At 58.9% G+C, this 25,067-nt stretch overlaps 1 protein-coding gene across 29 annotated transcripts in view; it reads left to right on the forward strand.

Annotated features, from left to right (window-relative positions):
• The window catches only part of MYT1L (myelin transcription factor 1 like), a 404,915-nt gene that overhangs the window by 283,028 nt on the left and 96,820 nt on the right, over positions 1-25,067 (forward strand). For all 29 annotated transcript variants that reach the window (XM_077844293.1, XM_077844273.1, XM_077844291.1 and 26 more), the window contains one exon: positions 13,801-14,156. In XM_077844293.1, coding sequence (XP_077700419.1) covers positions 13,801-14,156 — 356 coding nt within the window. The remainder of the gene's footprint in view (positions 1-13,800; positions 14,157-25,067) is intronic.

The raw sequence follows: 25,067 nt of genomic DNA on the forward strand, positions 1-25,067 counted from the left end.
CAGAGTGCTCACGGGCTCCCGTCCGCTCCTGCAGCTCCTGCCTGTGCACGCAATCTCCTTCCCGCGAGGCCTGCCCTCTGCGCCCCAAAGTGGACGCAGCCTTGCCCTGTCCGCCTCCTGTGCCGCCCCTCACAGCGCTGGCTCACAGGGGCTCTCACGAAACACCCACCCGATGGCAAGGCTGCCTACCAAGCGGAAGGGCTCAGAATGGGGAAATGATTGGGAAACAGAACACTCCATGAACAGACGGGGTTCTGCCTCAGTTTCCCATCCACGGCGAGAGGCTGCCCTTCTCACTGGAGGAGGCTCCTGGGCTGCCATCCTGGTACTTGTTGGCTCGGTACCGTGTGTCAGGAACGCCAAGGGACCAACAGCCTCTCTGCAAAAACACGTGTGACACGACATCCCAAGTGCCGTCGAGGAGCGAGGCTGATGGACGGGAGGGCAGAGGAGGAACAAGGCCACGGCCCTGGGCTGTGTCCTCGCAAAGGGAGCCTCCCGCCAGCCATGGAGGGATGCAGGGTGGGACGCGGGACAGGCCTGGCACCTGGGAAGCCTCTGGCACATTCCTCAGCCAGCCGGGGGCTGTGGAGCCCCTGCAAGCAGACGGCTGTGTGCTAAGCGCTGAGGCGCCCGTGGTGACCGACTGGTCCCTGGCCGCCGGGATGCCGGGTCCTTCCAGCACCCGAGTGCAGACTCGGACCACAGGAGAAGCAGGGGCCGCGGAGAGGGCTGCGCGGGTGGGGGTCGCCTGCAAGGGGGGCAGTGGGGCAGGTGGGCAGGGAGCCGGGACGGACAGGACAGCAAGCTCGCCGTCGGGATGGCGGCAGCCCCCGGGGCCGGGCCAGGGTGCAGGGGGGCAGCCGGTGAGGGTGAGGCCGCACCCAGCGGCTCTCAGATGCGCAGCCCAGGAGCAGCTCGGGATGCAGACGAGGCGCCAGGCCAGGGTGCGAGTCTGCGCCTCACCCAGCATCTCAAACTGCCCATGGAACCGGGTGACTCTGGACGTGCCTGCAGCCGTGTCGCCCTCCGTGTCGCCCTCCAGCCGTGTCGCCCTCCTCCACCCTAGAAGGTCCTCTGGCGCTCCCGTGACCACGGACGTGGGGGCTCAGGGAGGTCGCAGGCCTTGCTCAGGCCCCAGGGAGGGAATCCAAGCGCCAGCCCTCGGCCCCCTCACCCCGCGTCCTTCTGCTGCGGTCTGTGCCCCCGGTTCGACGTCACCCGATGGCCTCCTTGCTCTTCCGCTCTGTGGTGCACAGGGAACCCGGACGCAGCCCAGGACGGTGAGATGCTTACGAGCATCCCTCCTGCGTGAGCAGAAGCGGAGATGCCACGGCGGCCTCGGGCCCGTGCAGCCCCCTGGCCGCGGGAGCAGAGCTGGTGCCCCGCAGCCCGTCACCGGCCCGGCTGCCCCTGCAAGCTCAGCAGCTCTGACCTACAGTTAGATATGGGAGGTCACAGCCTCCGCTTGGGGCCCTCTTTCCTGTTTCTAACACTGAATGGTTTCCGTGGCCATTCAGTGGACCCTCCAGGAGAAGGAAGCGAGTGGATTGCTGGCGGGGTTCCTGCTCCCCCCGGGGCCCCTCGGCTCCCCCACACGCAGCCGCCACCCTCCCTGCTGGCTGCCCCGGCCCCTGCCCCCCGGGTCGCCCCTAGTGCCGCGCAGACCCGCGTGGGACCAGCCAGAGAATTCCCGCCAGCCCGCACGGCACACGGCACACCTGCTTATCTGTTGGTGGCTTGCGTTTCCTTATCACATTGTTGCCACCGGACGACGAGGAACAGTAAAGCCCTCGTTGTTCTCAGCCCTGCAGTGAGAAGTCATTTTTGTAACAGGGTCGTCTTAGGAGAAACAGAATTACTCTGGGCGCCCGTCTGCACGTGGTCCTGGGGTCTGAGCCGGAGCGCAGGGGGCCCGTCCCTGGGGAGTCTGGGCGCCCGTCTGCACGGTGACCGCCCTGCTCCAGACCCTGCTCCGGGCAGCCAGGACCGTGGGCGCCAGCCCCCTCCTCTCCGTCCAGAGCCAGCCTCCACATGGCCTGGCCTTGACCTGGGGGGGCGGGACGTGGGCTGCGGCTGGTCCCGGCCACGTCGTCTGCGTGTGGCCCCAGGAAGCCCACGTGCACAGGATGTTGAAGCAGCTGCTCTGAGCGGCCGATGGGATCCAGCCTCCTTGTTTGGGGTTCTGGTTGTTTTTCTGGCAACGAGATGAAATGACTCTCCTGACCTGCCATCTCCCAAACGCCGAGGAATTAGCCTTCCTCACGCAGGCCCGTGCTAGGCACCCTGGCCCTTCCCCATTGCTTTTTCAATTTCTGAGGCTGTTATTTCAGCAGAACCCATGAGGAACCCCATTGCACTGGGATCCGTTCCAGGAAACATGGTAGGATCCCAGCACAAGGGGGCCTGAGCAGGGGGCAGGTCCGCCGAGCCTCCCCCGCCCGCCCCCACCCCGTGGACGTCTCGCCAGGGACAGGAAGTCCCCAATGCCGCCCCTCGGTGCTGCCAGGGCCCCCGAGACACGGGCCTGTGGTCCGTCTGTATGGCAGACGACACCTCTGAGGGCGCCGAGGGTCTGATTCACGCCGTCCTTCTGCGGACCAGACCCCCGAGACCCTGAGTTCTGGAGCGCCCCCCACATGGGCCTACGGCACACCAAGAGGCTCCCCGAGCTCCCCGAGCTCCCCGTCGCACAGCTGCGGTCACTCCCGAGCGCATGTCTGAGACCCTTGGTGTTGGCACGACTGGCCTTTTTCTGCACCCGTGGTTGGGGGGGGGAGTTTGGGGGAAAGTCGACAGGGACACATTCCCGTGTACTGAGTGTACAGATCCAGAGACAGATGCGGGTGCCTGGTGGCAGCCCCACTGACGGGGCGAGTCCCGTGGCCGCACCCGCGTCGTTCCGCGCGCCGTGGCTCCTCTTCCCTGGGGCCCCCTGCAGGTTTTCCACACGGTGGGAAAGAAGCACCACTGCATTTCGTTAAAAAAGACAGAAGCTCTACATCTCAGATGTTAGCCTAGCGCGGTGAACTCAGCGGGTGTGCTGACCGTTTGAAGAAGCCTGTCCCCTTTCCCCGGGCAGAGTGCTGGCGGCCACCCAGAAGCCTCAGCGCCGCGTTGCCACTGCGTGAGGGACCCGTGGGGGACCCGTGGGGAGGGTCAGAGCCTCTCCACCAACATCCCGTCTCCGGCTGCAAAAGGGCCATGCGCTCATTAAGACAAACCGAAGTAGATGAAGTGCACCGAGGGCCTCCCGCGTGCCAGGTGCGCCCTGGGCGACAGTCCTGGAGCAGCTGCCAAGCAGCGCGGGGAGTGCTGAGGACCTGCGTCCAGGAGGCTGGTTAGGGACAGGGCTGGTCACACGTGCACACGCACGCCCACCCCGGGACCTCACACCCAGCCGCCTGCCCCCCTCCCCCCACCACATGTGCCACGTCCCTTCTGACTGGGAATTCTACGAGGCCACAGCCACCACCACGGCCACCGTGGGCACACGCACGTCCCCGAGGGTCCTGCTGGAGACCGAGGGGGCCAAGATGCGCCTCACCAGATCCAGGAGAGATCCTGCTAGGAGGAGCGCAGAGGATTTCCCAGTTTGTCCCCAAAGCCCCTTCCCTGCGAGATCCCACTCCACTCGTTCTAAACAAACAGGGCAACCTCCGAGGCTTTCCACCAGACTGTGCGAAGGCCAGGCCCCCGTTGAGCGCCAGCGGAGCCTGCCGCAGGGACGTCTGACACGTCTCGTCGTCTGGGCGTAGGGACAGGAGCAGGCCGTGCCAGGGATGCCCAAGGCCCGAGCCTCGAGGCCCGGACGCACACCCTGGCCACGGCTGTGCATACAGGGAAGCGCGAGAGGGCGGTGGGCACCACGAAGCCTGCCGTGTGCTTCCTGAGGACCCGTGTCTCTGACGGACGGTCGAAAGTAAGCAACGAGGAAACACAGCCGGTCCAGCTGAGATATTCCCCGAACACGGGGAGGGAAGCCCCAGAGGCAGATGGATTCGGTCCTGAGGTCACGGTTCCACAAAATAACTCGGGCACCACAGCGTGTAGCTCACCATCGCCACAGAGATTACAGTCAGGGCTTCGTTACGAAGAAAACATCTTTAATCCTCTTCATAATGACCAGATTTTAAGGCTCATTATTTGTAGCCTGATGCCCATTAAGCCGTGGAGCAGCTTTGAAAATCTACGCGGAGCGGGAGCTTATATATTTCACTTGCAGCAGCTTATTAGAAAATGCATATTTAAGAAGCTTCACGATTTCCACCCAAGGCATATTTTGCCTGGAGTGAGTGTGTGCGTGTGCGCGTGTCTGTACGACGTGGCGTATCCATCATCCGTACGAGCTTCGGGTGTGCTAACGCGTCAGCTCCATCCCCACCCTAAACCGATAAACATCTCCATCCTTTCACCACCGGAATTTTAAATGCGGTGCCATCGACTCATTTCCCCCCAGCCATACACAGACGAGGTACCGCGTCCTCGAGCACCTGCTGGAGAATAACCCAGCACGTATTTGAGGAAGAGTGGGAAATCTGTAGCTTCGTGTTTGGTTTTTTTTTCCAGTTATATTTTTTTCACATTTTTTATTTTTATTTATTTATTTATTTTTATTGCAGTTCGATTTAAACGCCCTCACCCCCGGGGCCCGTCACCCCGTCACCCCGTCCGCTTGCCCACCTCCCCTTCCACTACCCCTTGTTCGTTTCCCAGAGCTAGGAGCTTTGTGTTTTTCGTATTTTCGTGTATGTCCGCCCCCGGCACAAACACGTGTCCCGCTTCTCTACCCTGGCTGCCCGTCCTCGTCACTACACGTCAGGGAAGCTGTGCCGGCATCGCTCCAGTGGGAAGCACGGCCGGGGCGCTGAGTGTGAGCACGGTACCGAGTACCTGTGCTGGTATCCACTGGGTGCCACTGGCCGGCCGTGGTGTCACGGTCGCTGCCTCGGGCACCACATTTCTCCATCTGGATTGAGCGCAGCCCAGGGGGTCGCTGTCGCTGGTGCGAAACGTGACCCAGTGCCCCGGAGACCGAGAGCGCTGGTGCCAACGCATAAATGTTCAGAAAGACAAGGTCGTCAGCGCGTGGCCAGCGGTGGCGTTGGCTTCCGCGGCTCTCTGGCGGCTCCCGGTCCTCTGGCTAAGGTGGACGGAGGCGCGGGTGGCCGGGCGGGCATGCAGGGTTGCAGGGCGTGGACGGGCTCCCGGCACAGGTGCTCTCTCTCTGGCTGCCGTTCGCCTCCACCTGCCCTGTGCCTGAAGCAAGAGGCGCTTGCTTAGCAGACAGGACGTCTGACCTGATGCTGACCAATGTGCCGAGCCCGCGCACGCCGCTGAATCTCTCTGGCACCAGTGTCTTCGTTTTCTGGGTGAAAAGACAGATTCAGTGATTCCTAAGGCTCCTACCTCCCCCAGCTGTCGCTGCTCTGAGGGGGTTGTCATAGTCACCGGCGTCTCCTGGCACACGGGACACGGGCTCGTGATGGACCGGCCTCCTCGGGGAACCTTCTTAACCACTTCAGACTTCTCACTAAAATAGAAAGAGTCTCTGTGTTTTTTATATAGCAGTTTCATTTTTCGATCTTACGGCCAAGAGGTAGCTTGGTTCCCGGGATAATTTTATCCTGACGTTCTCAACATCCTGGCAAGGATGGTAAGTGTTGTTTTGTGCAGGGAGAGGAGACAGCACACGATCCGATCCGTTGAAGGCCAGGCGCTGGTGGGACCGAGTCTAAAGACTGGAGGGCGCGTGCCAGGTGTGTCAAGGATACGGATCGCGAGCAGAGGTATCGACGGCCCACTCCACCACCCCGCGCGGGGAGGGCTTCGGACCATCGGCTCGGAGGCGCAGTCCCTAAGCCAAGGAATTGAGATGAGAATCCTCAAGTCGAATCAAGATGAGAAGAGAAACGCATGAGAAGTCAAGAACACGGTGAGGTGGTTCACCGCGTTAGGCTGAGTAACGGTGCGGAGTTCTTGCGGGGAGAGGATCCTGATTCTGGGCCGGTCGGGAGTGACGTTCTAGACAAGGTGGAACTTGCGACGGAACCTGCCGTGGGTCAGCGGAGAGGAGGGCGTGGGAGGGCGTGGGGCTAGGGGGAGGCCGGGAGCCGGCTGCGGGGGATGCTGCGGGCTCTGAGATCCTACACCAGGATGGAGCCGCATTTTTCAAATTCCTTAAGATGACAGAAGACCCAGTCCACCCTCCAGGAGGAGTTGAACCCACTTAGCAGCTCGTGCTGCCTTGAGGAACTCACCAAAGTGGTTGCTGAGGGTCTGGCTCCCAAAGGCAAAGGGACACGGGGAAGGATAAAGGGGGAGGAGGGACAGCAGGGGAATTTTGGAAGCAGCGGAGTCGAGCATCTAGTACTGTGCACCCCAACCAAGTCGCATCATGGGTGGCCCCGAAGAGACCTGAGCTCTAGAGCCCCGGGAGCTTGAGAATTGGTGGCACCCGGCGCCTCCGATGGTGGATCTGACAGCCGGGAAAGTGGCTCCACGTGTGCATCGGGGCGGACCCCGGGCCCGATGACCAACCTCTGTCCCCCAGGGTGACTTGTTCTCTGGAGAGAATGAAGCCCAGGGTTCTCGCTGGGCCCTGGAGGTGGAGGGCAGACGGGAGGGCTGGGTGGGCATCCGGGCCCTGAATGCCTAGACCCCAGATTCCAGGGGGATACCAGCACTTACTGCTGGACGAGCTGGCTGAGTGGAGCAGCTGGATGAGTCTGTGCCTGAGGCCCACGGTCACCACAGCCCGGCCCTGTGTGCGCGGTGGGGTGAGGGGGTTTGGTGCTCAGAGATAGGGCGCGGGGAAGGGCCTCCAAACAGCTGCAGAGGACAGCATGGAGAAAGCAGGACTATGTGAAAAGAAGGAAATCCTCCCCCCAAAATGTAATAGTCTCAAAGAAATAGGAGGACGGTTACTTAGAAAACAATGAGGACGTCAAAGAAATTTAGAAAAACGAAAAATAGCAAGAAATAAAAACTCAAGAGAAGGCTTGAAGGTAACATCAAAGGAACCTCACAGTAAGGGGACAAAGCTCTGGGGGGAAACAGCAAAGGGAAGACCTGACAAGGCGCAGCTCCAGGAACGCAGCGTCCCAGCCCGACACGTCCGGGGCCAGGGCAACATAAGCAGAAAACTGCGCTAGAAGCAAATACTGAGTTTCCCTGCACGGCTCCAGATGGGCGCAGCTCCCCGGCGCCCGGCCAGGAGGCGAAAACCGGGCCGCAGCCAGAGGGACCCGGCTCCTGACAAAGCATGGACTTGGGGGCCCATCGCCAGGAACGAGAACACGAGGAAGGAGGCAGCACAGGGACCAGCCAGCGCGGTCCTCCAGGCAGCCCTCCGTGACGGGCAGGGCGCGCGGGGACGCCCTCACACACACGGGTCCCCATGCCCCCCCGCCCCCCGTGCCCTCCTCTGTGAGCCGCTGGTGGAGGCGCCGCACGCACAGGAGAGGCCAGGGGACAGCGGGCTGGAGCCGAGACGTGGGCCTGGCTCCCAGGCAGGGCCGGCGGGGTCCCCGGGGGGACGGGGGCCTCGGGGACGGGCGCATGGAGCAGTGAGGCGAGGCCAGTGGAAGCCCCTTCAGGGACCCTCGGGGGCGCTAGTGGGGTCCCGATGGAGGAGCCTGTTTGGGGCTGCGTGGCCCGACCTCCCCACAGCAGCCCGTCCATCCGCCCGTCCTGCCTCCCGCCCCCATCGGGCTGCTCTGCGTTCGTGTCCCAGGAGCCTAAGCACTGTGTGCGCTGCGCCTCGTGAAACGTGTTCTTAGCCAGCGGGCGCAGGGCCACCCGGTCCACTCATTCAGAAGTATTTCATCTCCGCTTACATAGGATAGACGCCGAAGAAACGGGCGTGTTACCGTCTTAACGGGTCCTGACAGTGGCCCGATGAGGAAGAGGGACCGGGAAGGCAAGACACGGGGACACGGGAGGTTCAAGCGCTCTGTTCAACGTGACTCAGTCGTGTGGCTTTCGGCAAGAACTCGGGGCCCCGTCCTTAGAAGGGGAACTATCATCGTTTCTACGCCAGAGAGCGGCTGTGAGGGCGTAGGACTGACGCCGGGGACGACGGCAGACACAGCAGCAGGGTGCTCGGTGAGTCGTGCTGTCCTTGTCCAGAATCACATCCAAATACTACCTTTTTTCTTTTTTTCTTAAAGATTTTATTTATTTATTCATGAGAGATGCAGAGAGAGAGGCAGAGGCACAAGCACAAGGGGAAGCAGGCTCCACGCAGGGAGCCCGACGCGGGACTCGATCCCAGGAGTCGAGCCCTGGTCACGCCCTGGGCCAAAGGCAGACGCTCAGCCCCTGAGCCACCCGGGGCCCCAAAATCATTCTTTTAAGCCCAGCACAGCGGAGGCTCTTCAGGCAACACAGAATAAGTATCACCTGTGCAAGGAGGGTTATACCCAGAGCACCCATGCACCCGGGAGCCCAGCTGGCCACCCTCCCGTAAGACAGCGTCGGAGGAGGAACACGCCAGCAAATCTGATTTCAGTTACTGAGGCCTCGTCCTCTGTTTACATTAAAGTTAGTTAAATAAGGGGCACCCGGGGGGCTCAGCAGTTGAGCATCTGCCTTCAGCTGAGGTCATGACCCCAGGGTCCCGGGATCGAGTCCCGCGTCGGGCTCCCTGCATGGAGCCTGCTTCTCCCTCTGCCTGGGTCTCTGCCTCTCTCTCTGGGTCTCTCGTGAACAAATAAATAAAATCTTAAAGAAAAAAAAAGAAACTAGATAAATAAAAACCTCAAGTAAGAGACCATTAAAAATAAAACAGCAAGCAGCCTGGAGAGCATGAGAGACATGACATTTTCTCAGAGAAAGTTACCAATTTTCTAAAATGATAAAAAAGATGTGAGAGGAAAGACTCAAGATTGTTAAGTCCCGTGAACACCGGCAGGACCGTAAAAGCTGCAACAACTGAGAGGAGTTTCGGGGCATCCGGACGGCACAGTGACGCTCAGGGAACACGGGGGCCGTGCGGGAGATTCGACGCGGTTCTGCATTTGCAGCTTCGAGAAGCTCCCGCCAGGCCCCACGCAAGCTCCCGTCCCCGACAGTAACCGTATCGCGGGTGCTCTGAGGTTTCAACTGCATGAAACAAGCAGAAAACCCATTTGCCGTCGTCACCTTCAAGTGTCACACGTCCATAAAGGGTTGGGGGTGGGTGTGGACACGCAAGGCATGGAGCCTGTCAAGCCCCCGCCAATGAGGACCTGGCCTTTGGGGTTGCCTCCACGCCAGGGAGGCACCCGCGGGCACGCGGGGGGCGGGGGGGGGCTGAGCTCCGCGCCGGTACCCGCCCATCCCTGGGGACGGATCAGTCCCACTGTGCTCCAGGTTCACAGAACATGCTCCCGTGAGGGACTGCAGGAGGAGACCGAGCTGCCTTGAAGCCCGAGTCCTGGGACCCGAGCGACCTCCCCGAGCCCCTGTCCCCGCAGCACCGGCGTCCCGTCCAGCAGGGGCTCACCCCGCACGCGCCTGCTGCGCACCTGCAAGTCCCGGCCGGTGGCACACACCTGCCCGCTGAACGATGGTCCCGATGGACGTCACCAGACACTTAAAATGTGACCAGCGCGACTGAGGAGTTGATTTTTAAATTGTCTTTAATCTTAATTAAATAGCCAGCCATGCCTCGCGGCTACCGGACAGGATACGACGGCCCTAAAACCTCACAAGGAAACGCAGGCTGCTTTTTCCAACTGGGGAAACCCGTAGTCACGCCAGGATGGGGTAAGTGCTGTCATTTTTAACAAAAGGGGACAACTATGGTTTGTTCATTCAGCAAACAGTCCTTGACCACCAGCCGTCCGCAAGGCCCCGCGGGCCACCGTGGGAAGCACGCAGCTGGCGGGAAGGACGACGTGGACCCCACACCGTCCGCTGAGCTCGGGTGCTCCCGCCACGTCTGTGTCCCCGCTTCCCGCTTCCCAGTTAGCCCTGGTCTTGCTGGAAGGACTGGCGTGTGCTGGTCGGCGTGAGCCCCGACGGCTCTGAGTGTGTCGCAGTCGGAAGCCCGCTCACTTTTACGGCACCTGCGTTGGCAACACGCGCCAGGTGAGGGGGGCGGCAGCCTTCCCTCCTCCCGGGCGGCTGGCCACCTCGGCGGCACACGCAAAACGTGCAGAATGTGGGCTCGCGGGATCCACGGCCCCCAAGCTCACATGGCAGGGTTGCCCCCAAGGCCACGCTCCGACCTGCCCCGAACCCCGGGTCTCACGGACCGGGAGGCGCCTGCGAGCCTGAGCCACCGCTGGAGCAGCTGCTGCCTGAGGCGCGGGTGAAAGCTCCGTCGCCGACACGTTCACAGGAGGCTCCAGGAGCTGGCGCCCGTGGACTGGAGCCCGCGGAGAAGGGGCCCACGGGACGTGTCTGCGGCAAGCGTGTCAGACGGTCGGCAGACATTAGCGGACACAGGAAACGACGGAGCACGCAGCGAGCGGTTAGCAGCAGGTGCCAGGAGCCCGAGGCCGGCAAGTGCCAACGGCCGGGAGTTTCATGGAAACAGTTTCCAAAATCATAAATAGAAGCAGCAGAGAGATGCTAGGAGCCGCACTTCGCTGGGAACAGCGAGGACCCCATTCAGGGATTTCTGATGCTTCTCAAAGTAGCCCAGCAAAGGGACTGGCAACCCGTTCATCACACAGATGGGTAAACTGAGGCCCCGCCAGCATGCGGGAGCCCATCAGGGTGTTTGCAAAGCGGAGCCAGGAATGCAGGGCTCTGGATGTGCCGGTCCCTCCACGTGGCCCACCCCCGCTCCTGTGCTGCCTCCTCCCGCCCGCCCATCTGGCCCAGGGATGCTTCCACTCCTCCCCCTTTGGGTCCCCCCCCACACAGGGCTCTGGAGGACGGGGAGGGAGCCGGGGCGGGAGGGCAGTCGCTGCAACCAGAGGAGCAGGTGGGCAGTATCGAGGGCAGCCGCCCGCGCCTCGGAGGTCAGGCCCGCCCCCACCTGCCAGGTCTTGGGCGCAGACCCCACGCGCGCAGGTGTCCCCTCAGCAGGCACCTGCCCTCCAAGTCCCCAGCGGCCTGTCGCTAACGGCAGCCTCTGTTCTAAGGAGCGTCTCTGTGCTCTTGCTCCGAGGTTCGCGCCCGTCTCAGGTCTGAGCGACCGGGGGACCGTCAGGAGACCTCGGGCAGCGAAGTGTGTGCAGGCGGGTGGGCGGGACAGGGATGAAGCCTGGAGCCCAGCCCTGGTGACGCGGAGCACTCTGAGCAGCATCACTGAAGAGCACCCTGTCGGCCACTTTGACATCACGTCCTCGCAACCTGGGTGACCCTGATGGTCCAAGGGAGGCCGGGTGCTCTGTTCCGGTGACCAGGGGACCTCGGCGCGGAGCAGGAGTCCTCGCTGGGCAGGTGGCCGCCGTCGTGACCTGGAACACGGTGGGCCGACCCTGCAAGGACAGGCGCCCTCACTGCGGCGAATCCTTCGTTGGGACAAACACAAACGGGACACAAGGGCCGTCTCCTGACCAGGGCCGTCCCCCGAGAAGCCTGGCTGGTGGGCAGCCAGTCCTCCAGCGTCTGAGGCCCCTGACTCAGTCTCCCTGGCGTGTGCAAGGAATTGCACGTAAGAAAGCTCAGTGGTTAAGGATTGAGCTTCAAAAGGCAGATGACCCGCCACCCGGGGTTTCAGAGTTGGTGGAGCCTCAGCAGTCAGCCAGCGCCCCTTGCTTTACGGACGAAGAAAGGGATCCGTGCACACGGAAGAGGGGAACGAGCAGGGTCGCACGCTGGGATGGGAACGAGGTCCCTCGACCCCGGGCCCCAGCACACGCCAGCGTCCTCCGGGCCCCGGGTGAGTAGTGTCAGCGCTACGACAGCACGAGAGGCACCCAAGCAACCGGAGGAAATCATTTTCTAAGAGACGTAAAGTAACTGCCACTGCCTTTCATTCCCGGCGGGAACTGTCTGGGAAGTGTTGATCCAAGTGGCAAACTGCGCGGTAGTGAGTGTCCAGAACCACGCGGGGAGACAGGCCTGCTGGGTCGCCGGATCCCTGAGCGAGAACAAACCTGCGATGAGGATCGAAACGCAGGCACCACGTCCCCCCGAGGACCGAGTACGCGCCGGGTGCGGCACCAACCTCTGTACAGACCCCTTGCCTCCATCCCTAAAGCAGGTGTGCGACCCTTGCTCATGGGGGGGGGGGGGGCTGAAGTGCGACATCCAGTGTCTGTCCCAGCCCCACAGCGTGGCGCCTGCCACAAGCACTTGGGACGTGTCACCTTCCAGACAGCCTGTCCCTCGGCCACGGGTCTATCCGCGCCTCTTCCCACTGCTGTGGGGATGCGCCTGGGACCAGCAGGGGCTTGAGCGTCCGGCAGAGGCTCTGAGGACCCTCATCGGGCACTAGGGCGCCACGGTGACCGCCTCGCCCACCCTTTCCACCCACGCCCCTCCTGGCAGTGAGTCGCATCCCCAAGTCCCCAGGCTGGCGTGCCCCTCCTGACCTTGGCCGGTGCCTGCCACCTCCCTGCCAGCCCCACCATCCCATACTCCAAACCCCCCGCGTTTGGTTTTGACGTCTGTTTTCTGCACTGATCACGCTCTTTCTTGTGTTCACATCTTTGCAGAACTGTGTTTGAATAGCTCCACACGTCCCCCTCGAAGTCTCCCCCAGCCTCAGCCTTGGCTCCCCGGGCCCGCTGACCCTCCCTCCTTTGCCTAATGTAGCGCCGTCGGCATGACTTCATCCTAGCATCGATCCCACGCCACGCATTCGTGAGGCGACACTTTCCCCTGTGTCCAGGACGTGCCCAGTATTTGGTGCACACGTCAACAGCACTGATCGGGTCCAACGCGGTCTCACTCGCCTGCTACGTCTGTGTCGATCCCCTCCGAGTCTGGCAGGGCCTGGGCTCCAGCCCCACGGAGCCTCCCAAAATACATACACGCTGGACGTGTCCATGTGAGACTGGGTAAACACGTCACATTTCAGGTCCAACACTAAGCTCATCAGAGTCCTACCGACGGCTCACTCGGTCACGGAGATCACACAACTCATGTTAGGACAAAGGGAGCCGTTGCCTCTGTGCCCCGGGTCTTTCCCCCTTGTTCCTCGCGGCACATCCGCAGGCTTTCCCGGAGGATGAGTCATTAGCAACGTCGCTTTGGAAAATGGTCCCCTCTGGGAGATTAAGGGGTGGGGTCCTGCTGTGACGGCCGTACCCACCCGTGGTCGATTTCAGCAGGTTTTAGGAACGACTGCCAAGCACACTGACTTCGTTTTCTGTGGCGTTGAGATGGGCTTGACGATATTCCTCGTAAGGGCCAATTGGGCTCCGTCTCTCTAGACGGCAACGGGCATTTGCGGTTCATCTTCTTCTCATAGTTCGTTGCGTTGACAGGTGCCGTTTTGTCCGTGGAATGTAGAAATCCAAGTGCGTCCAAAGCTTTCTCACAGCACACACACGTTATGTTTCACGTAAATGGGTGCATGTTCCGCGCATGGACTAGGGCTTCTTGTACGACGTCCGTCTCACGTCATGCGTGTTTGACAAGGTGTTTAAGAACGTGAATTTGTGTTGTCAGCTGCGTGGCTCGGAAGCAGTGCCTCCCAACCGTCCCCCTGAACTCCGTGGGACCCTCCGCGTTATTATCTGGTGGCCGTAACAGGGAGCTGGGAGGGGAGGCGAGGGTGGGGGTGCCCGGGTGGACGTGTGTGTACCTGTGTGGGTGGCGCTCCTGCTGAGCTTTAGCTCGCGTGACCAGGGCCCCTGGTGCTCTAACCTCCAAAGATAGTGACCCCGATCTTCTCTCTGTCTCTCTACACAGCGTCTATGGCTGCCCCTTGGCTAAAAAAAGAAAAACACAGGATAAGCAGCCCCAAGAACCTGCTCCCAAGCGGAAACCGTTTGCCGTGAAAGCGGACAGCTCCTCGGTGGATGAGTGCTACGAGAGCGAGGGGTCGGAGGACGTGGACGAGAAGGAGGAGGACGAGGAGGAGGAGTTCTCGGAGGACGAGGACGAGCACAGGGAGGAGGACGAGGAGGATGAGGAGGGGGACCGGGAGGAAGAGGAGGAGCTCGAGGAGGAGGAAGACGATGATGACGAGGATGGGGAGGACGTGGAGGACGAGGAGGAGGACGAGGAGGAGGAGGACGACGACGACGAGGAGGAGGAAGACAATGGTAATCTTTAAAATAGTAGCACGCGATACGTGGTGGCGGGGGCCCGAGTGCCCCCACGGAGGTCCCGGTGGGGCGATTCAGGGCACAGCCACGACCACGTGCTCACAGCGTGAGTGTACCTGGTCAGGGCTGGAACCAGTGTCCGTCCAGGTGTCCTTCACACTGGTCTGGAAACCATTCCTCTCTGTGTGCTGCCAGTCGGCAGATGCTGTGCGTCACTCGGGTCCGAGCGCTCGTCACTGACGTGGGTGCGGTGTTCGCTGTGCGCACATTGATCCAGAGCCTTACGGCAGCGCACCTACGAGGCTTTAGCATCCTGTGTTCCCGGAGGCTCTGCCCCTCACATACTGGTATCTGCCCAGGTGCCGGCGTGGGGATGGCTCGGCCTGCTGTCCTCCCAGGGCCGGGAGCTCGATGAGACCCCGGGGGCGCCAACGGGGGAGGCCGCGCTTATCTGTCAGTGGCCAAGTTATACTTTTTGTCCCAGATTGGGGTGGAAGGAATATCGCTGAAACGAAACCGTTCCTCGACCCGTCATTGGCTTCGTGCCGGAGGATCGTGTTTCTGACCTGGGGTGTCCAGCGTTGCGAGGGGGCCAGGCGTACCACGGCATGGCGCGTGCAGTGGTGACCGTGCTTTGGGCGGATTTAGGATGGCTTTGCCTTTATATGGTTTCCTGTTAGCGTCAGGCTCATCACCATAAGTTGAAAGATAATCCTTTCCTAAAAGTCATCTCTGCTCTAGAAGAAGGTGGGGGTTTTCTGAAGAATCTAGATTTAGTCTTTATTGGCTTCGAGTTTGCCTCAGAGAAATGCCAAATGTGTCTGAAAGCAAAAGGAGTGTCTTCTCTCAGGCTTCCTCCTTGGGCTCAGAGCTCTTGGAAGCCTGAACTCCGGGAGAGCTAATTTCTCGGAACCAGGGACAGCTGCTGCGGCCCGTGCGGAGAGCTGTTTCAGATGGGGTGGGCATGGGCTGGCTGTGGCTCACGCCGTGCGGCGGATGCAAATTGATGTTCCTCCTCCAGAGGCCATTCTCGTTTGTTCCTGGAAGCCTGAGTTTTATGACTGTTACAGCAGGTTCAGGTCCTCCTGGGGGCAATTCACCATCCCGTTCACGCAGGTAGACGAGCATGTCTACATATGTGGGCACGCACCCGTGGGTGCACACACACGGATTTCACGCATCAAAGTAGCAGGCTCCCACGATGGTGCTTCCTGCCGTGACATCGGGGAGCGTGGTGTGGACACAGTCTGATGACGTGCATCGGCCACACACACGTGGGCACCGCCAGCCCCGCTGTGTGGACGGTGGCCCACACCCCAGCGTCCCTGACGAGACGGCGCCGCACGCTGAGCGTTACAGGCAGTACCTCCGTGTTCCATTGGGAACATTGGGAAACAGGCCAACCTGGCAAGTGACTTGTGAGCACCTTTCCTAAATGTGTGCCGTTTGGGGCAAAATCATTAAGTGCTGAAGCTGCTTAACGGTGTGTGACTGGACCGTGGCTTCTTGTAAGGACGGGGTGCAGCAGCATTGCCCTTCCGCGTGCCCGTTCCGTGCTCGGGCAGCAGCGCGGATCCAGGTGCGGGTGTTTGTGCGTGCCGCGTCCCGGAACGAGAGCTTTGTAAACACGCATCACTGAAACCGAGGGTCTCCACCACATTTTAGGTCCTGCTCTTCATTTGCTAGAATTAAACTTTCAAGTGTAGTTTCCTGAGGCTCACATTTTTAAATCTACTTTTCAAGTACCGAGTGACATGTTTTGAAGAAAGAAGTGGAGCCTTACCGAAATAGCTTCAGGATATAACTAGATCGAGGTTTGTTTTAATTATTATTCTAACTCGAATGCTTAGAACGTAGTTTTTTGTTGTTGTTGTTTTTTGTTTTTGTTTTTGTTTTTTAGAACATAGTTTTTAAAAGTGAGATAGCAGATCAAAACTAGTGAGAGATTCTAGAAAAATCCCAGAAAAGTTTCTGGGAAAATTTGAGTAAGTGGGCATGATAAGTGGATGTATGACGGAACCGAGAGATGCATGGTGGCATGAGTATAATGCAGGCCCCCGAGTGTCTAATTGCATGACCCGCCTAGCATGGTGACTAGCACTCAGGTGTTTAGCAAACACTGGGTGAGAATCCGAAGCATACGAGGACATAGTTTCTGGAAAGCAAATGCCCATTAAGAGGATAAATAATCAATTGTCACATTCCCGGTTTCAGAACTCATATGCAGCATCCAGCTCCCCAGCTAAGCTCCTTCTAGAATCATCTATCATGTAAGACTTTAAAGACGTGTTGGGCCATGGTGAAGTGTCACTCGATCATCAGGCATCTGCTCATCAAAAGACTAATACCTCCAATTAACAGAGTATCCTTGGCACCAAGTGTAGTGATCTACCCCCTTTCAGATGGTCCCGAGGAGTCACTCGGGTCGAACAGTGATGGTCCGTGTGGATGACCTCCCACCGTGGTTCTGATTGCTGCTAGTTCTCTTAGGGAAGCACCAAAGGCTTGCTCGATTTCTGAGACAAACACAAGTATCTTTCTTTTTTTTTTTAAGATTTTATTTATTTATTCACGAGAGACACAGAGAGAGAGAGAGAGAACAGCAGAGACACAGGCAGAGAGAGAAGCAGGATCCCTGCAGGGAGCCCGATGTGGGACTCGATCCCGGGACCTGGGGTCAACCACTGAACCACCCCAGCGTCCCTACAAGCATCTTTCCTAAGAAGAAATCACTGTCGGTGCCTGATATCTAGAGACTGCTTCACCAAGATTTCCTATAACACAGATTTCCTATAACGTTGGAGGCCGCCCATGATCACGTGTCCTAAGACCCCAGTTAGCCAAGTGTTTCATCAAGCACTCGTTTCGCACAAACTCCAAACTATGTTTAATGCAGTAAAATAGGACTTTGAAAGGCATATAGATCTATCAGGGCCCTTTTTCATGCCCTCACTTACCAGGTACAGTCTGTGGGACCTTACTGGCAAATGGAGCGCCCACATCACTGCCAACAGTGTGAGCTCCTCCATGGTAACAACGTCTTTGCCGTGAGAGACGCAGCACGAGTACAGGGCATCCCATTCTGCGTGCCCTCGTCCCCTCCTTGAACGGTTCCGGCTGAAATCGGACCTTGGTGGAAAGCAGAGGGTGTACCTTTCAGTCAGGTGGCCAGAGTTCTGGGTCACCGTCTGGAAGTCAATCTTCCACGCTCCTTGGTTGCTGCTCTTGGTGGCCGTTAATCCCCGAGCTGTCGGCAGACTCCCTCCAAGGCGGGTTGTGCCTTTGTCTTAGCAAACGGAAGCAAGACACTGAGTTAGGTTAACAGAGAAGCGGGGCGATCATAGCACAGAGAGAGGAGAACATTCCAGACAAGGAAGGCGAGAGGCTGGCTCACACGCATGCACGTCCACACACAGCCGACCGCCATCCAGCAGGAGGGATCAGGGCATTGTGACGGGGCCACACGATATCAGCCTTATGAGGAGATGCAGAGTCTGCTCACGTCTGCTCCTGGGATGCGATCACTGCTTCATCTGCCACAGCGTAGGCAGCGTGTCCCATCTCTGTTATAAACTGGATCGCGCAGTCCCAGACGTTTTGTTTTAGGAAAAAAAAAAAAAGTATTTAAACCCCTGGGTTATCACAACAGGGGCCCATAGACTATAGAAGGACCATTATTTATAACCTGGGGGTTAGATAGTTATTTTAATCCCAAGGATCCCCCAGCCTTGCAGTTATGTATCAGCAGACTATCGCCAATAACGCACACGTCCAGCAGGTGTATTAAGTTTCGGGACTATATCGGGTCTTCAGTGATTGTGTGAGATGGGTAGAGACCGGTTCACTGTCATGCTCACTAGAGAGTGAGGCCCAGAAAGATTCGATGATTATCAGTAGGTGGTGGTCGTGTGTCAGACTGTGCGGATGGCTCTTCCTACTGGGGCCTCATGTTCTTTTCATCACTTTCTGCCTGTTTGAGCAACAGGGAACAGGATCTGAGTGATTCTTTTCGGATTACATTAAATTCAGATAGAATTAATCAAAATTATATTTCGTCTGGTTGGCCTGGTCTTTTGCACGGAGGATTTTATTTTCAGAATGCGTTGCAATGGCCTAGGCTGTGTTTATTTATTTTTTATTTTTTTTATTGGTGTTCAATTTGCCAACATATAGAATAACACCCAGCACTCATCCCATCAAGTGCCCCCCTCAGTGCCCGTCACCCAGTCACCCCCACCCCCCGCCCACCTCCCTTTCTCCCTTGTTCTTTTCCCGGATTTAGGCTGCGTTTATTAAATGAAAGTCCCCCTGTTATACTAAAGGTAAGAAAGTTATGGTTCAGGGGATCATAGGTTTTTTTTTCTAATAGCAGATTTTGTTTGTCCTGTGGTAAATATCTTTTTGGATTCTTAACAATTTGAGAAATCTAGGTAAAGTGGTCACTTAATGCCTCACAAATGGTGGTCTAATTTCCTAGTTCACCCCCACTAAAAATACAACTTTAAATAGTATGTGCACACGTACGTGTGTCTATACCATCGGTGTGTCTATGTGTGTCCCTGGGAAGACGTGCGGACCTGCCCACTGACCGGAAAGATGATTCCGTGGGCCAAGAACACAGCAATTTGCTCTCCAGACAAGAGAAAACGTCCATGTTCACGGCCGTCTTCAACACATAACGGTTGCTTCCCATGTGCCGTTTCTGAAACACACCCCTGTAAGTATGTGGAGTCTTCTCTGCGCTGCTCTTCGTTGAGTCTTGGGGCCGCCTTGGACACGGCGGCCCTGGGGGAGCCCAGCTGACCATTCAGCAGTCAAGGTCCTCCTGCCCTCCTGCCCCGAGGGCGGTCCGGTCCTCGCGGCCGCTCTCCGCTCGCGGGTGAGCCGCACACGGGCGGTGGCCACCGGGGAGCTCACAGCTGGGGAGCCGCGGGCTGGTGTGGGGGGAAAGTGAGTCGCGGTGAGAACCTCCCGCAGGTACGACACGAGCGCGGCAGGCCGGCGAAGCCAGGGAGCCGAGGCGGACGAGCGCTGCGAGGTGCACAGCTGGCCACGGTGCGTTCACCCGGCGCTTCTCCGGCCTCCGTCCGGCCGTCACGTGCCCCGTGGCAGCGCCTCTCTCGAGCCGACTCTGCGCTGTTCTCCCCCTCGCGCGAAGCCGCCCTGTACGCGGTGGAGCTGCTAACAGGCCATCCTCTGCAGGAACTCCACTTCCTGGGAAGGGAATTCAAGGCAAAACCCACCCCATATAAATTCCTCCTCAAAGAAACATTTTTTTTAATTGCCAAGTATCCAGGGTGCTCTTTCTTTCAAGCAGGATGATGCAGTAGGCCCCACGTTGTTCAGGCATCGTGACAGTTTGCACTAGATGGGCCTGAATTTCTCTAAGACGAAGGCGGAAGGCAGGTGGCGAGGGGTCCGTCCTGTGGCCTCCGAGTCCCCCAGACTCCCCTCAGGAGGCTGTCCTCATAGTGATCAGCCAATTACCCTCTTGCCTCGCGCTCAGGGAGCTGTCCCTGATGAGGGGAGCGCGCTGAAATGCAGACTCGGAAAATCACCATTAGCGAACCAGTTTTCTCTGCAGTCAGCAGAAACGGCAATGAGTTCTGAGACCAACATAGAAACAAAGATGACGTGCTTGGTTTGCAAGGTTCCAACTTGAGAACGGCTGTGGACACAGTTGGGAGAAAGAATATGATGATTTTTTATCATCTTAAAAATTAATCTTCCCCTACATCCATGAACGCGTTATTTCGGGCAGCTCAGCATTCAGAGTGGAGGGTACAGCTCTATCGCTTGGAAACGAGTGAACAGGGTTAGGCGCTTCTAGGTGTAAGTCGGCGATAAAAAGGAGACTTCCTTCACGCAAACTAATTTTGCATGAGTATAAAATATAATTATAGCTTGTATTTCATGAATTTTCAGACAACTTAAACCCAAACCAGAAAACCTGCCGAGGAGGTAAGGTCACGTAGGTTTGAGATGCAAGCAACATGCATGAAGGGCTGGGGAAGAGCCTTTCTTTACGTGATCATGAGGAAAGAAAGATGTAAGAGAATAGATTGAGTGTGTTTTTATTCAATCTGTTTTAAGGTCCACTTGCAGGAATTTCCAGCTTATTTGTTTTCGCTTATTAACCTAACCTGTGTTCCAAACACCAGCTCCTCGTGTGTAGAATGAGGCCCGGGGGCCTGGCTTCGCCCCCAGCTCAGGAGGCTAGTGCGGCCTCCCGGCGGCTTGCTGTCCTGTCTGGATGCCGTGGGAGGTGCCATGCGGAGGGAGGGAGGGACATGCGCAGAGCGACAAGCAGCAGCTGGCCAGGGGCGCTCTCCGCGGGCTCCCACGCGCGTGCTCAGGCTCTTCCACGACTCAGGGCCCGAGGTACGGCCGTGCGTATCTGGCGTACTGTGCATATCCAGGCTTCTCTAGCACAGGGGACCCGGAGCACGGTGACAGCCCGTTCCGAGAAATGACCGGTGCCCTCCCTACACCCAGACGTGCGTGGGGTCCCACGAGGACACGGACACAAAGCAGACAGCGCCTCCTGCCAAAGGAAATGCATCAGATAGTTTGAAACAGCAGTGAGTCCCTGAAAAATACGAACTGCTGGTCCTTACAAAGGGCAGGATTAGAAGTCACACGCCAAGGGACAGCCTTCAGGGTTTGGGCTCAGAGAACAAAATTTCCAGACACGGAAGACGGTGGAGCTCGGGTCCCTCGAAAGTCGTGCTGCTGTCGATGTTGAAGGGCCTTTGGAAACGGATCAGATTCCTTCCACGTGACGGGCCTTAACCACGGTCCAGTGGGAAGGAAGAGCAGGGCTGAGTCCGCCCGAGTCCCTCCCAGCCAAACACGCCCACTGTTCCCACGCCCACTGCGAGATGTGGAGGCGCTGTGAGCTGCGTGTGTGTGGGTGTGCACAAGAGACAGAGACACAGAGAGGGAGAGACAGAGGGGAGAGACACTGAGAGAGGGAGAGAGACAGAGATAGAGAGACAGGGGAGAGACACAGAGAGAGAGACAGAGAGGGGAGAGAGAGATACAGAGAGAAAGAGAGGGAGAGACAGAGAGAGACAGAGAGAAGGAGAGACAGAGAGGAGGAGAGAGAGAGGGAGAGAGACAGAGAGAGAGGGAGAGGGAGAGAGGGGGAGAAGGGAAGAGAGACAGAGAGGGGGAGAGAGACAGAGAGAGAGGCACAGAGAGAGGGGGAGAGAGAGGGATAGAGAGACACAGAGAGAAGGAGGGGGGAGAGAGACACAGAGAAACACAGAGAGAAACAGAGAGGGAGAGACAGAGAGGGGGAGAGACAGAGAGAGGGAGAGACAGAAAAGGGGAGAGAGACACACAGAGAGAGAAAAAGAGAGGGAGAGACAGAGAGAGACAGAGAGAAGGAGAGAGAGGAGGAGAGAGAGACACAGAGAGAGAGAGGGAGAGACAGAGAGACAGAGAGAGGGAGAGACAGAGAAGAAGAGGCAGGGAGAAAGGGTGACAGAGACACAGAGAGACAGGGGGAGAGAGGGAGAGAGAAATGCAGAGGGACAGAGAGAGGGAGAGAGAGATGGAAACAGAAAAGAGAGACAGAAACAGAGACAGATGGAGAGATAGAGAGATGGAGAGACAGGGAAAGACAAAGACAGAGACAGAGAGACAGGGAGAGGGCAGAGGGAGAGGGTGCTAATGGGCGTCAGTCTGCCTCAGTCTGGGGACTAGGGACCTCACACAGCTCCTTCTCTGGGTGGGCGGGTACAACTGTCCTATTTTTAAGTCGAAATTTAGAGAAGGCGGCGGCCTGAGGCGGCCTCGAGGGGGAAGGTCCACGGAGCTCCATTCAGGCACCTGGGACGGCGCAGGGCCTCCAGGGCCTCCTGAACCAGCGGAGTCAGGAAGGAGCACGACCCAGTGTCTGCGGGGCACGATGTGATTCGGGGCCCTTGTGAAAACGCCTCTATTTTTCCTTCAACGAGATCATCCGTCTCCTGGGAACCCCTCCCGGATGGGCAGCGCGGAAGGCCGCGGGACAGAGCGCGTCCTCGGACAGTCCGTGAAGATCTTCACCGGGAGCCTCGGCCCTGCCCTCGGCCCGTGGGGCAGCCTCACCGCCCGACTTCGGAGATCCCGCGGGGGCCCGGGCCAAAGCCACGCCGCGGACGGGCCGGCCTCCCGGGGACCCTGGTGTCCACGCGTGATCGGGACCTGTCTGCGCGCCCACTCCGCCTTCCCTCCCTGGGTCCACTCACCGGGCCGGCGAATGTCCCTGCAGCCCCGTCTGCGTACCAGGCCCCGTTCCGCATACTAGAGATTTGCTCGTGAAAAAAACAAGCCTAGGCCAGCCCCCACGAGTCGGCGGGACAAACGCTGCTGGCTCGGGGCCCCCGAAAGCGCCGCAGGACGTGAGGCCGTCAGGAGAGCTGGTCCACGCCCGCGCAGGGTCTGCTGCTGGATGGCTGATGGAAGATCCATGTTACAAAAACATACGTGTACGTCACACGCGTGTGTATCCACAGGCACACCTCCGAGATGCTGCGGCTCCATTCCGGATCCGGACGCTGAACCAAAGCGAGTCCCAAGACTCGTTTGGTTTCCCAGTCCACGGAGTCGTGTTTACACCACACCGCGCTCCAGTGAGCATGCGCCAGCATCACATCTAAACGAACAAAGTAAAAAAATAATAATAAAAACAAAAAACAAAAATAAATAAATAAATAAAAATAAATAAATAAACGAACAACATGCCCGCCTTCCTGAGGAGAGGCTTTACATGCCGGCTGTCATCTGTGCTTTTGGCAACTTGTCATCGCTGATCACAAATCACCGTCACAAATATGATCATCATGAAAAAGGTTGAAAATGCCGAGAATCACCAAGACGTGACGAAGGACAAGACGTGAGAGGATTCTGCAGGAGCAGCGGCGCCGAGAGGCAGCTGGCGCAGGGCCGCCCGACCTCCGCGGTGAAGTGAGGTGTGCGGGTGCACGTGCTACAAGAACCAGGGTTGGCACCCCTGCGGACACCCTTGCGTGACCCCCTGTGGCCAATGGGTGGCAACTGGCCAAACGTGCTCGCTTACATGGAGGTAATCAGGTTTAACAAGCACAAAGTCATCACGGAGCGTGAACGACACACGTCTGGGTCTCCGCGACCCACCTGTCTGCTTCCCGGCGCGGCCCCCGCCCGGCCCTGCTGGTCCTGCCTCTGACACTCCGTTTCCTGCTGCCTCCTTGCTCCTCCGCGCACAGGCCAGGGCACCACACCTCACACTTACCTTCCGTGTGCGAGCGTGTCTTCCGGCAACGCCACCTCCATGGCCGCGGGGACACGTGTGTGGCTGATGCTTCTGCCCAAAGAGGTGCTCCATAGCTAGCAGCCGAATGGCCCGCTGAGCAGTGTTGCCTCAGTGCCCCAGGGCCTGAGGACGGTAACAGCCGCGCCAGTCCGTGACCTGAGAAGTCCCCTCCCGCAGCGTCCTCCCGGAAGCTGCGCGGTTCGCAGTTTGAGGACGACGTCCAGAGATGCCGATGTTTGACCCAAGCAAGTAAACGGCTGCTGGAGTCTGACATGCCTCCTGGTCAGGGGCGTCGGCCCATGCCTCAGTTTACCCCGGGACACGTGTCCCTAATCCTGACCAGGGTTGGCGCCGCCGGGTCACCGTCAGGTCGCCGTTGGGTGGCCCAGCGCACAGCGGAGGGGGTGCAGGAAATGCTTGTTGTTCAGGCGCTAGGAGAGGTGGGGGCGATGACAGGAGCCGAGATGAAGAGCGCCTCCGCGAACCCCGACCTCGTCGGGGAGCCTGCTCGCATCCCTGGGGGCGGGTGGCCACAGCGAGACAGCAGGTGGGACCCAGCCGGGTGTGGGGAAGGCTCTGCTCCCGCTGCGTCCCGCCCACAGCTCCCGGGGCGGACACGGGGGCCGAGCCGCTCAGCTCACGCTTCCGGGTGCGGGGCCCGAGCCCACGGGCCGCCACCAAAGGGCAGCACCCGGTTCAGGGAAGAGGGCTGGGAACACGCGTCCGGGGTGGTTGTGCGGGAGCCTCCAAGTTCAGCTCCCTGGGGCTTCGTGCTGGTGGGAACAGAGAATCCCGGGTGAGGGGGACGGGGCCCGGGAGGCTCCGACTGCCGCCCAGCCTGGCAGGACCACCCAGTCCCCACGTGTAACCCTCCTTCGGCCCCTGCAGCGCAAGGGTGAGGAGGGGCGAGGCCAGCAAGGGCGGAGGCCGTCTCCGCCTCTCCCCGCGGGGAGGCCGGCTAAGCAGGACCCGGTGCCCCACGGCACCTTCCTGCCCGCGTGGAGCTCCGCACACAGAGACCACGCCGGCCCGCGAAGCCTTCCTGCTTGGGGGACGACGGTGCCCATCGATGCCGCCTCGGCCTGGGAGCCACCCCGCTGCCCTCACAGGGCACAGGGAGATCACTTGGGGTGGGCGGTCTCTGCTGTCCTTATGTAAAAGCAAAACCAACTAATTCCACATATTTTTTCAGCATCAATTTGGAAATCACATGTCAGATTTCATTCAATTTATTTTTTAATCTTTTTTTTTATTTTTGGAGAGAGAGAGAGAGAGAGAGAGAGTGCATGGGGGAGGGGCGGAGGGATGCAGAACCCCAAGCAGACTCCCTGCTTGGCGTGCAGCCTGACCCGGGGCTCGATCCCACCCTGAGGTCACGACCGGAGCCAAAATCAAGAGCCGGAGGCTCCACGGGCTGAGCCGCCCAGGCGCCCCACAACCTCTCATTGTAAACATTTAATTGCAAGAGATTTTGAGTATTTGTTGGTCTGTGTGAGCAGAGTTCCTCCGCACCCTGGCGCCAGCACCGAGTTTCTGGGCGTGCCCCGTGCCTCGTGCACCTGCAGCGCGTGCGTCTGTTGAGCAAAAGGGGGGACACATTCAATGTGGAAGAGCAGAGGGCCCTT

Source organism: Canis aureus, chromosome 12 (genome assembly GCF_053574225.1).
Source record: "Canis aureus isolate CA01 chromosome 12, VMU_Caureus_v.1.0, whole genome shotgun sequence".
NCBI lineage: Eukaryota > Metazoa > Chordata > Mammalia > Carnivora > Canidae > Canis > Canis aureus.